The sequence below is a fragment of the Echeneis naucrates genome, chromosome 5 (genome assembly GCF_900963305.1).
Source record: "Echeneis naucrates chromosome 5, fEcheNa1.1, whole genome shotgun sequence".
Taxonomy (NCBI): Eukaryota; Metazoa; Chordata; class Actinopteri; order Carangiformes; family Echeneidae; genus Echeneis; species Echeneis naucrates.
This window is the reverse complement of record NC_042515.1, coordinates 13,200,403-13,212,890: the sequence shown is the minus strand read 5'-3', so window position 1 is coordinate 13,212,890 and position 12,488 is coordinate 13,200,403. Positions and strand designations below refer to the sequence as shown.

General features: G+C 40.8%; 2 protein-coding genes across 2 annotated transcripts; both read left to right on the top strand.

The window, feature by feature from the left end:
- Positions 1-708: 708 nt before the first annotated feature.
- On the top strand, positions 709-5,048 carry parp3 (poly (ADP-ribose) polymerase family, member 3). Its single transcript, XM_029502535.1, has 11 exons — positions 709-800; positions 1,092-1,294; positions 1,430-1,555; positions 1,805-1,984; positions 2,155-2,293; positions 2,758-2,981; positions 3,070-3,225; positions 3,355-3,441; positions 3,523-3,700; positions 3,798-3,941; positions 4,489-5,048. The coding sequence occupies exons 2-11, from the start codon at positions 1,109-1,111 to the stop codon at positions 4,656-4,658; spliced, it is 1,590 nt and encodes a 529-aa protein (XP_029358395.1). The 5' UTR covers positions 709-800; positions 1,092-1,108; the 3' UTR covers positions 4,659-5,048.
- Positions 5,049-8,206: 3,158 nt separating this feature from the next.
- On the top strand, positions 8,207-9,499 carry gpr61l (G protein-coupled receptor 61-like). The gene has a single exon (XM_029503034.1). The coding sequence runs from the start codon at positions 8,207-8,209 to the stop codon at positions 9,497-9,499; it is 1,293 nt and encodes a 430-aa protein (XP_029358894.1).
- The last annotated feature ends 2,989 nt before the right edge of the window (positions 9,500-12,488 follow it).

The window sequence follows — 12,488 nt, the reverse complement described above, 5'->3', positions numbered from 1 at the left end:
TTTAAAAGCTGGGCTGTCTAATATTTATCAGCGGCACCTACACCATCTGCCAAAAACCAAATAGTCTCTACATGGGAACTACCAAGTCAAATATCACTGTCTGCTGATATGGAGGAAATCCACCAAAGCTGTCCAAAGAATACACACAGCAGTTAGTACTCTTCTGTGCATGAGACAGATGCTTTGGAAAATAGACTAAACTGGATCCGTGATTTCACACTGCCATCTTGTGTCCATATTGTCTAATCTAATCTTGAACATTTCATCATGGAAGCAGCCCTGGGGCCTGCTGTAAATGGAGTATTAGCATATTGAGGAAGTGGTCTGATAACGGGGGACTGTCTCACTTAACTAGATCTGCTCAGAAGCAATAATTAAACTACTGCAACAGTTTCTAGATGTGGTAGGAAAGATTTAAGAAACCACACTAACCCGAGGACATATAACTAACTGAATATTTACAGGCCTGATTTTAACAAAGTAGTCCAGTGTTGTCTTGTGACAATATACCCAGCAAGCTTTATTCTCTTGTGTGACTACATTTAAAAATATCAACTGTCCTCAGAATCGGAGCTCAGTCGGGCCCCCGGGAGGAGGCGCCTGTCGGGGGGATGAGGATCTGGTAGGTGGCGGTGTTGCTGCTTCCTCGGCCTCGCTGTGCGGAGGCTGAAGGGAAGACTACGGTGGAGCTCCTCCTCTTCCTCTCACTGTAAACTGACTGTAAACTTCCTGGAAATCACACCGAGGGTCGGCCGTGGGTTTTTGTTTTTTTTCGTCTTTCTGTCTGATCCTCCTGACGGGTGAGTCCTGCAGCTGCTGAGGGGGGAGGGGGGGTTGCATTTATTCACCCTGTAATCTCGGGAGGGCGGGGATTGCCTTCTCCGTCTTGTTGTAAAGCATATAGATAAACACTATTGCATAATTCCATAGGGTTGTGTACAGTAACAGACGGCGAAGTGCTCAGTAAGTAAATAAATGGAGGACTTGTTGGTTTTGATGAGCAGAAAGGGAGCACTGGCTGGTGAATGCGAACATGTCTGAGCTTGTCCAGGCTTCAGGCCAGCTGACCAACGTGACAAGTTTCTCTGCAGGTTGTCCATCAGGGAACATGGCACCAAAGAGAAGAGCTGCTTCAGCTGCTAAGGCGGGTGGCAAGAAGGCCAAGGAGGAGGCCGAGACAGCAAAGCCTAAAGACTCCTTCACCTCCGCCAAAGAGGCCCTCCTGGCTGCGGGGTCACAGGTCAAAGGCAAGAAGAAAGTGGATGAACACTGCTCACTGTCAAGCTCTGCAGAGGTGAGAAGGATGTTTTGTAATATTAAGTACCATATCACAAGTGTGCATTATGCATATATCAAATGGGATTACTGGATTTTAATGATTTTGGTCATATTTAAAGAGTGTGCAAACTGTGTGTTTTGTCTCCACCAGGTATATGAGGACTACGACTGCATGCTCAACCAGACAAACATTGGACATAACAATAATAAGTTTTATGTCATTCAAGTTCTAAAAGACAAGAACAAATACTATTCGTGGAACAGATGGGGTAGAGTGGTAAGTTTATCTGGCTACAGATTCCTATTTATCTCCTCTTTTCTCTCATCTAATTCTTGCTGGAAACTCCTGCACTTTTTCAATGTCATGCAAACATGAATGCTTAGTTGTCGTTTTGCATGTTTTGAAGTGTTTGCTTGGACCCGTGTCCTCAGCAGATCACCTGTTAATGTTTGCATGAGTGGTCATACTTAACTTACTGTGGTGTTAATGTCTGAATAAATTGCCTCATCTCTCGTCTGAATTCAGGGTGAAGTGGGACAGTCCAAGCTTAATCCTTTTGATAAGCCTGAGAATGCCATCAAGGACTTTGAGAAAAAGTTTAAAGACAAGACAAAGAACAGCTGGAGTGATCGGATGAATTTCGTGTCTCACTCTGGGAAGTACACTTTGATTGAAGTGTCTGGAGAGCAGGATGCAGAGGTTAAGGTAACATCAATGTACATCCCGCTGGAACAAATAGAAAGCCTTCAGTGTTTGGAACTATAAGAATAAAAAACTATTTGTTGAATCGCTGGATGAAGGTTTTTCTGAAATTCAAACTTTTCCAGGTCAGTAAATCAGAAAAATCTCACTGTGTGTACTGTCTGACTTTGCAGGTAGACTGTGTTGATGGAAAAGCAGTCAAACTTATAAAAAACATCCTGCCTTGCACCCTTGACAAAGCTACAGAACGCCTCATTGAACTTATTTTCAGCAACGACATGTTCAAGGAGGCCATGGAATGTATGAACTTAGGTGAGTGTGTTTGTTTGAGCGAACCTTGAAATCAGGTTTGTGTTGTTTGCATTTCAATTTACATAAATGTCTATTTTGCAGCGTGTCCTGTGAGTGCCTGTTGTATGAGACATGGCTTTGACCTCTTTGTTTATTAAACTAGAGTTTCAGTTTTTGCTGAAAGAGAGACATGCAGGACACTTTGAAATCATATAGTGCTAAATGTACAACGTACAAAGGCTGAAGTCTGCGTGTACACAGGACATGACCTTATCTCAGCAATTTAGAGATATTCAATTAGTTTCTTGGACTTTGGTGACAGTTTGTTTTATAGTATCTGGAAAGAGCTGAAGAAACAGTGTGCATCTGTAGATAAAATGCAATGCAACACTGTGCAACGTTTATTTTATAAAAGAAAGGAAATCACACAATAACTAGTATGATCGGTATTTGTATTTCTGTATGTATGTGTTGCTTTTATACAGACATCAAAAAGATGCCTTTGGGCAAACTCAGTAAGGTGCAGATTGCAAAGGGCTTTGAAGTGTTGGAAGAAATCGAAGCGGCCATAAACCAAAAAAGCAAAAGAGCACGTCTGGAAGAACTGTCCTCAAAGTTTTTCACCACAATCCCACACAACTTTGGCCGAACTAGACCACCAACCATTGACAACAAAGAGCTTGTGGAGCAGAAGAAAGAGATGCTCATGGTTAGATTTTTCCTTTCTGTTACATGTTGGAGCTTTCTTTCTTTGGTTCTTAGACCTAAAGTGATCCCCGCGTGCGTTTTCTGTAAAGGTGCTGGCTGACATTGAGCTTGCCCAGACTCTGAAGTCAGAGACAGAGAAGGCTCAGGAGGAGTTGATAGAGACAGTTCCTCACCCTCGAGACCAAGACTACAATTCTCTCAAATGCAAACTCACTCTAATGGACAAGGGTTCAGAACATTTTCAGGTATTGTGTTTTAAGTGCTGTGTAATTCAGTGACTACAAAGCCTTTTTAATGTCATGATTGATTTCAGGCCATCTTCTACTCGTGTTCTTTTCTGGTCCCCCAAAATGAACTAGTTTTTGAATTTACAGATCATAGAAAACTACCTGAAAGTGACTGCAGAGAGCTACAAAAAACCAAAAATTGTCAATGTTTGGGAAGTCGATCGACAGATGGAGGTAAGGGCTGCAATCAGACTTGTTTAAAGCATCACAGAAGACTGCAGTCCTGTGACCAAACGCATACATTGCATATTCCAGGGAGAACGTTTTAATGAGAATCACAGTCTGGAGAACCGCCGTCTGCTGTGGCACGGTACAAACATAGCAGTGGTGGCAGCTATCCTGAAGAGTGGTCTGAGGATCATGCCCCATTCGGGAGGCCGTGTTGGTCGTGGAATCTACTTTGCATCTGAAAACAGAAAGTCTGCAGGTTACGGTGAGGCTGTAAGAAAATACTGGCTAAAGATGACAAAAATGGTATTTATTGCGATCACAATAATACCCATCATTATTTTCTGCCCATGCATTTTTAGTGCATACCTCTAAAAATACTGGAGTGATGTTCCTGAGTGAAGTAGCGCTTGGTAAAGAATATACCATTACAAAAGATGACAGTTCGTTGAAGAAGGCTCCTGCAGGCCATGATAGTGTGGTGGCTCGAGGAAGCGTGGAACCAGGTACAATACTTTATTCGCTCAGTAAAACATATTATACTTTTTCCATATCTTAACCAGCCAGTTCAAAGTTTTAAGTTGTTTTTGTTTTTTTCATGGGACCACATTAGTAGGCCCAACCATATAATCAGTAATCTTTCTTTTGTTCAGATCTAGTTCTTTAGCTTAGAAAAGACTGATTTCAGGATTTTAGCAGTGCAGAGCAGCAACTTGGAAGTTGCATTATAAGTTAATGTAGTCTGAATGGGCCACATGTGAGTTACTATTTCGGACTTGTTGCTTTGACTCACAATGAGAAAGAAAAACATGCAATGGAGAACAGCCTGACTGGAAAATTGTTTGTATTGGAATAATGTGACAAATGTGTCTTAAATTTCACGCATTGTTCACATGCTTTAGAAACATGCAGCTGATGTTCAAGATTGTGTTATTTTCATGAAATTCTACTTGGCTCTTTTTGTTATGTATTTAGTCAATGTAGATCAAATGAAAGTGTTTGGTTTTTTTTTTTTTTTTTGGTTGGTAAAGTTGTAAACTCCTGTGTTGTCAGATCCATTGAAGGACATCCTCATCTCTCTGGAAGGGAAGAAGGTTTCTGTGCCTCAGGGTGAGCCCACAGATCAGCCCCAATTTTCAGGCAGCTACTTCTCCAACAGTGAATATGTCATCTACAAAGAGAGTCAGTGTCGCCTCCGCTACCTGCTGGAGCTGATCATGTAGCACGAATTCACCTGGTGAAACCAGCAGGTTGCTGTCCCCTCTTCTTAAAACGCTTGGCTATGCTACTTCCAAATCTTGTATTACCCTTATTTTACCAGTCAGGTGTGATGTTTTTACCAGAAAATTGCATAAACCTCTCTGTGCCTTATATTTTGCACACTTTAAGTGACTTGAGTTTGAGTTTCTTCCAAAGGGTCTATACATCCATTAGAAGAAACTGACAAACTGACAAATCTTTTTAATTATGCTTTACAATGTTGTTGTCAGAGGCAGCACAGCAGCATAGTGATTAGCGCTGTCGCCCCACAATAAGAAGGTGGCGGGTTCGGTTCCTGGCCTGGGTCCTTTCTGTGCGGAGTTGCATGTTCTCCTGTCTGCAAGGGTTTCCTCCCACTATCCAAAGACATCATGTCTGGGTTAACTAGTGACTCTAAATAGTCTGTAGGTCTGAGTGTGAGTGTGAGTGGTTGTTGGTCTCTGTCTGTCTCTGTATGTTGGCCCTGTGATGGACTGGTGACCCGTCCAGGGTGACCCCGCCCTCACCCAGAGTGAGCTGGGATTGGCTCCAGCATCCCTGTGACCCGGGAAAAGATAAGTGGTAGAAGGTGAATGAATGAGTGAATGTTGTTGTCCCTTCATCATTGTTCTATTGACGTGTCATTTCCTGATCTTGGGTTTTAAACATCTCAATCTATTTGCACTTTGTTTTTGAATGAAATCCTGCACTTTGTGATCGATTTGATTTATTTTCTCTTTTGTGTATTGCACTATGTAATCCAACTTGAAATTATTATATAAATGTGTGCATCTGAGATAAAATATCTCAGCTATTTAGGGGAGACACACTGTCGTTGTAAGTATCTTTAAAATGATATATATAACTATGAATTATATCCTATGCAGAGAAACGCTTACCAGTGGAAATAAGAGGTTAGGTTTGTGGCAACTTTCACTGTTAATCTAGCATTTTGTTGCACATTTAAAAATTCAGAAAGTTCTTCCGTTGTGTAATATATAAGTCATGAATGGGTTTGAGCAGATTTCTTACTAAGTATGTTTTCCAGCTACGTCATGGTGGCCCCACATATCACCATATGGTGTCACTAGTGAGCAAACACTTTTTAATGCATGTCCCTTAAATGGTACTTGAACCCAGAATGAAGCCAGATAAAACTAATAGAAGGCTCAATTTGACAAAACATTCTCCAACAAAGGCGAGTGGATCTAAGTGTGTGTTGCAGTGAACTTGAATGAATAATCATTTTCTCACTCTTATTTGAAAGAACATAAAGTCTGTAACAAAGCAGTAAATATAGAAACCAGTGAAAGACGTGTCTCTATATGTGGTAAATAAAAATAAGTAAAAATAAATAAAAGTTCCGCTCCAAATTGATGCAGTCTTTTTTTTTTTTTTTCCTTTGGGCGTTTAGAAAGTCATTTGTTACTGTTAATGTGTTTAAAAAGGAAATGGTGAATCCTGCTGGGTGAAATTTGACAGTTATATAATTAAAGTAATGTTAACATTGTTGTGGCTGCTCAGACACTGCTGATCAAATTTTAGGAGACTTTCATTATACGAAGGCAGCTGGAAAACAGAACTGACATCCTCCCATTACACCAGATGAATAACTTCTTCGGTCCTGCACGTTCAGTTAGCTTTTTTACTTTCACAGACATATGACAAAAGTCATCAATATTATTTTACTGTAGACGGGAAGAGAGAGTAGTTATGTACTTTTTAAGCATCCAGTATAAGCTTTCAAATACACAAGGCAAAAGCCACAGAGATTTTACCTGTGAAATGAACGTACAAGGAATTACAAATTGATGATAAAAACATTAGGTTTGATATTTTTTTCCAGTCGTGTCATTAAAACATTATCCAATGTAAGATAAATGATGCGATATACACTGATTTATTTTTAATCTGTGTCTACAGATAGAATAAAGGGACCCTGAACTGACCGGCAATATAGCCATTGATATAAACAAGTGAGTGTTTCTGTGGTCGCTGAAATAAATGTAACCACTGCCACAGATGAAAAAGAGTATGCACTTTGTCGAGGTACATCTATTTGTGTGACTATAACACAGCGGTGTCACCTCAATTATCTACTTCAATCACAATTGGCTCTGATTATGGTAAATCATACAGTTTGAGCCAGACACTCTGGAAACAACTGGAAAATATGCATCATCTCTTAAGGCTGTTGGTTGTTAGGACCCAGGGAGGACTGGACTGTGGAAGGGGACAGTAGAGTGTGTGTCTATTTGAAAGAAGGGGAAAAAAAAAACCCACACACAATACAATGTGTGACAGTCACTGCCATACACAGCACAGGACAGGAAGGAGAGTGTCTCTGAAGCAGGGTGATACAAAAGATCAAGCATCATCTCCCGTCTAAAATCATCATGGATTCACCTTTTTTTTTTTTTTTTTATAAGAAATATACGTGGACTTCTGGAGTCTTTGTAGAAAAATCAAACTTCACTCGCTGGGTTGGCTTGATTTGATGACATGGATTGTTGATTAGGGCGCTGACTTAAAAAAAAAAGAAAAAGAAAAACGAAAAACTACCTCTGGTTTGGACTGATACAAACATGATTTGGGAATTCAATGGAAGCTTTGTCAAGTCAGGCACCTGGTCAACCTGCTTGGTCTGAATCGTACCACACAAACAGAGAGTGGACTATGGGTAAGTACTTCTATGCATATATATATATATATATATATATATATCAGCTTTAATGTTTTGTTGTTGTAAATACTGTGTGGATTTTAATCTGTATTTGTTATGATTCCCCACAAACTGACATATGAAAGCACGGATATTTCCGAAACATGACTTTCTGTCAGTTCGCGATTGCATTTTATTATATATATATAAATATATTGAACGTCAAGCATTGACATGTTGCAAAAACAAATTGTCAGTCTTTTTCACCTTTTTTAAAAGAATGAAAGAATTAAAAATAAATTGGTGATTTTCTTTGGGAGGTCCACACTATTATTATTAATTTATTATTAATTTATTATGTCAAAAATTACAGGTGGATGAGGTCATCCACTTGTGCATTCGTGTTTGTCCACTGCTATGGAAACAAAGTTCATGTCAAAGATATTTAATTGCATTAAACAAACAAAGTGGAGTACAGCAGGGCTATGGAAGACAAAAACGAATGAAGGCCATCCTTTGCTTTTCCTGTTTTTCTTACTTTGAAACCTTTCTCAATTTATCCACAACTACATGTGTTTACACTTAAGACTAAAATTAAATGCTAATAGTTGCGATTAGAAATTTGCAGTAACTGTTTATTAAATGACTGTATGATTTTGATTCATTAATTTCAAGTCAAACATACCAAACATTCATAAATAAGCACATTATGTATCTATGCGCAAGGGAACAAGTTCTGCTAATTTATATTCATAAACTCAAAATTGAACTTAAGTGTCTGGAATGCTGTAAATGTTTCTATCTTTTTCTCACAGGAGATCCAGACATGAAGACTTTTGAGAAACAAATGGAAGAAGTTCTGAACAAATAATGGCGGACAGGACCGGTCCCATGATAGCCTCTGTGCCGAGTACATTAGTTACCAATCTCTCCACTGCCCAATGGGATCCCAATCCTACTGTGCCTGCTGATGTGAGCGTTGTCACAAGCTCCCAGTCACAAATCAAGGACCTTTTTGGGTTATTTTGTATGGTCACCCTGAACCTCATTGCTTTGTTGGCCAACACTGGTGTGATGGTGGCCATCGCTCGTGCGCCTCACCTGAAGAGGTTTGCTTTTGTGTGTCATCTTTGCGCTGTGGACCTGCTTTGTGGCATCCTGCTCATGCCTTTGGGGATCATATCCAGCTCACCGTTCTTTGGCACTGTGGTGTTTACTGTTCTGGAGTGTCAGGTTTACATCTTTCTCAATGTTTTTCTCATATGTCTGTCTATTCTCACCATCACAGCCATCAGCGTGGAGCGCTACTTCTATATCGTACACCCAATGCGATATGAAGTCAAGATGACCATCAACCTTGCTATTGGCGTGATGCTCCTAATTTGGGTTAAGTCCATCCTGTTAGCTTTGGTCACGTTGTTTGGATGGCCAGCTTATGGACATCAGAGCTCCATTGCGGCAGCTCACTGTTCTCTCCATGCGAGTCACAGTCGTCTCAGAAGGGTTTTTGCTGTGCTTTTCAGTGTGGTGTGTTTCCTGGTTCCTGCAGTGGTTATCTTTGCTGTTTACTGTGCAGTGTACAAGGTGGCTCGTACTGCAGCCCTGCAGCATGTTCCTGCTGTGCCAACATGGGCAAACGCGAGCCCTGGCAAGAATCGGTCTGACTCCATCAATAGCCAGACCACCATGATCACCACCACTCGCACTCTACCCCAAAGACTATCTCCAGAGAGGGCCTTCAGTGGAGGCAAGGCAGCGCTCACTTTGGTATTCATCGTGGGTCAGTTCTTGGTTTGTTGGCTACCCTATTTCATCTTCCACCTACAAATGTCTCTGACTAACTCCATGCAGAGCCCCGGGGACTTAGAGGAGGCAGTCACTTGGCTTGCGTACTCCTCCTTTGCTGTTAATCCATTTTTCTACGGCCTGTTAAACAGACAGATCAGAGAGGAGCTGGTCAAATTTCGACGCTGCTGCTTGACCCAGCCCATGGAATTTGGGGCATCCAGCCACGAGGGCTCCTTTCAGGAGAACTTCCTCCAGTTCATCCAGAGAACCACCAGCACAGCTGAGACCCACTCCAGCTGTCTCAACTCCAGCCCCAGAAACACTGTGGACCAGGGGGTTAAGATCCCTGGACAAATACCTGAGGAACATGCTTAAACACTGAATAGCATGAGGATGGGTTATGGTGCTAATGTAGTGGTCATGCCAATGTGTGCACCATTTCCACTGATTTCAAATCTTTTTTTAAATAAAATGGGCAAGCCCGGGCAGCACAGCGGCATAGTTGTTAGTGTTGCCTCACAACAGGAAGGTCGCGGGTTTGGTTCCCGGCCCTGAGGCCTTTCTGAGTTTATATGTTCTCCCTGTGCCTGAGTGGGTTTCCTCCCAATGTCCACAGACATCATGTTTGGGTTAACTGGTGACTCTAAACTGTCCGTAGGTCTGAATGCGGGTGTGAGTGGTTGTTGGTCTCTGCCTGTCTCTGTGTGTTGGCCCTGAGATGGATTGGTGACCTGTTCAGGGTGAACCCAGTGTGAGCTGGGATTGGCTCCAGCACCCTCCTGCAACCTGTAAATGGATAAGCGGTAAAAGGTAGATGAATGAATGGACAAGCCCATTTGTAAATTTTAAAGGGTTAGTATTTTCTGGAATTATTCCTCCTGTTTCTGTCGAAAGGGATCCTGCCTTTCAAGCAATTTTCATGTGAAAATTTTAGTCCTTTTAGTCCGACCTTTAGTTGACACTAAATTGGAATAACCCTGAAACCTCACATTACATTCAGTTGAATTTAAATATGTTTTTCTTTTCTTTGTTTATTTGCCTGAGCTGTTTCCCATCATATTATATTGAAGTTACACAAATAAAGTACATCTTTGTGGGCATTGTATACAAGTGAAACTTTTACAGTTGCTAATAATCCTTTTATGTTACATCTGTAAATGCATCACCTTTATTTTAAAACAGACCAGGAAAACAAGTATATATCAATTAAGTACGTATTAAATTTCCTGTGTCTTTTACAGTTACTCATCAGAGGTGCTAGGGTTGTACTGTAATGTGAACTGAAATGATGATGAACATTGTGCTATGTGCATTTTTACCAGCACATCACAGTTGGCCTGGGTAATGATATGATGATTAACGATGCGTCCTTTTTTTTTTTTTTATAAATGTTTTACTGTATTTACGTGGGAACAATTTTCCATTTCAATTTGAGTTGGTTCCGGTGTGGTCTTTTGTTCCATGTTCCAATAACAATATAACCACTGTATATACAATGTTATATTGATGTTGAACTTTGTAAAGCATTGAGCGTTGCTGTTTCCGGACAGAAATCCTTTATATCTGAGGAATAACGGCAGGGAGGGACTGCCACGTTATCACCATATTATCCCTTCGGGACACCAACACGGTGGGCTGTCATGAATCTGACAATAACCGCCGAGTTCCTGTGTGAAGGAGATGTGCTGATAGATGGTGAATGTCATCTCCCCCTGTTGTCATGGAAATAGATTGGGCCTGTGACTCACATAGCAACGAGGACCTTTTAACTGGATGTATACTTAAGCCTTAGATTCTGGTTGCAGTCTACTAATTCTGGCTCATGCCTGCTTTTCCCATGCAGACTGATTTACGCAAGGTCTATAAGTCCAGATAGGGGCTCATTAACATGTGAATAGGGGCTGAGGATACGTAACAGAATTCGCTGAAAAGAGCGACTGCTATATGACATAGGTACAGTGGGCCAGAGATAGTGAATTTACAATGGAAATCATTACTGGGCATTGATAATGCTCTGAGAGTGGCAACAAAGTGGTATTTTATGGCCTCTGCTGTTTGTATTAGTCTTTACAAACAGCGGAATAGATGGAATAGTGTGGTTACAGCAAATAACAGCAAACACCATTTTGTTGTCACTAACCAGGATATACTCGCTTACATAACTGTGACCGTGTGTTTAATACTGGGAGTTGAATTCTGCATTTGCCTGATTTCCAGGGTGACGTGGGTGCTATATAAAAACACACTGCACAGAAATATCTGATATATTTTTATATGTGTGCCTGTCTTTCTAGTGCCTGCTGGCTCTGTCCTGTTTCTTTCAAGTCTTTCTTCACAGATATATAGTCTTTAAATTTTACATTTTTCTACACCAACAGGATCAATTTTAAAAACATTCATTTAGTGCTGATATTATTAATAACAGTAACAATAACACTTGCTGATCACAGCTGTGTGCATAATTAGATTTGATTTTCACAAACAAACAGCGATTATAAAAAGAGATTAGCACATCAGTTAGATCTAGATAAGTAGATATAATGCTAAACGTCACTGAGAATACCAACTCAAGATCACCATTATATCTGTCTCATGAATTGTATCGCAAATCTACACATTTCAGGATTCACAACATTCGGGTGCCTTCATTCTTATCCCGAAGACATAATGAAGCGTTAACCTGCTTCTCTGCTGAGATATTTAAGCTGTGACTGTGGTTTGTGCAAAGTGTGGATCACTGACGACAAAGATGAGCAAAAATCTTTCACAGAGCCTGGTGTGTCAGAATGCTGTCATACGAGTGCCCTAATCTCATCAGACTTAATAGCTGCAAAGCCACGAGCTCTCACTGCAAAGTCAAATGGAGTCAAAAGCCTGATCAGGGGCAAAAACAACAAACGGAAATGGCAGCATATACACTTTGATGCCTCTTGCAATGAGGAGGAAAATAAAATGAAGCCATGAAGTGTTGGTGCCGAACCATGCAGTGAATGGCTGCATGTGTACTCATGAATGAGACAAATGATTAAAGGAATACGATGTGGAGAAGAGCATAGGACACCACCAAAGGACAATCATATTGACAGTTTTATTGATAAGATATAAAACCCATTTTCCCTCCACGTGGGACTGTGACCTATGCTCTGGAGATATTTCAAGATATTCATCATGGATGTCTGGAATAATACATTGAGCGGGGACACACAGCACAGCACAGTCACAGTTTTAATTTGCCTCGTGTTTTTTCTATAATGCCATTCAGTGTGATAAGTAAGGTGTTGCCATTGATACTTCTGTATTTTGGAGGTGAAAAAGGTGTCTGAAACAGTACATGTGTAATACATCAAACCACCAGTCCAAACAC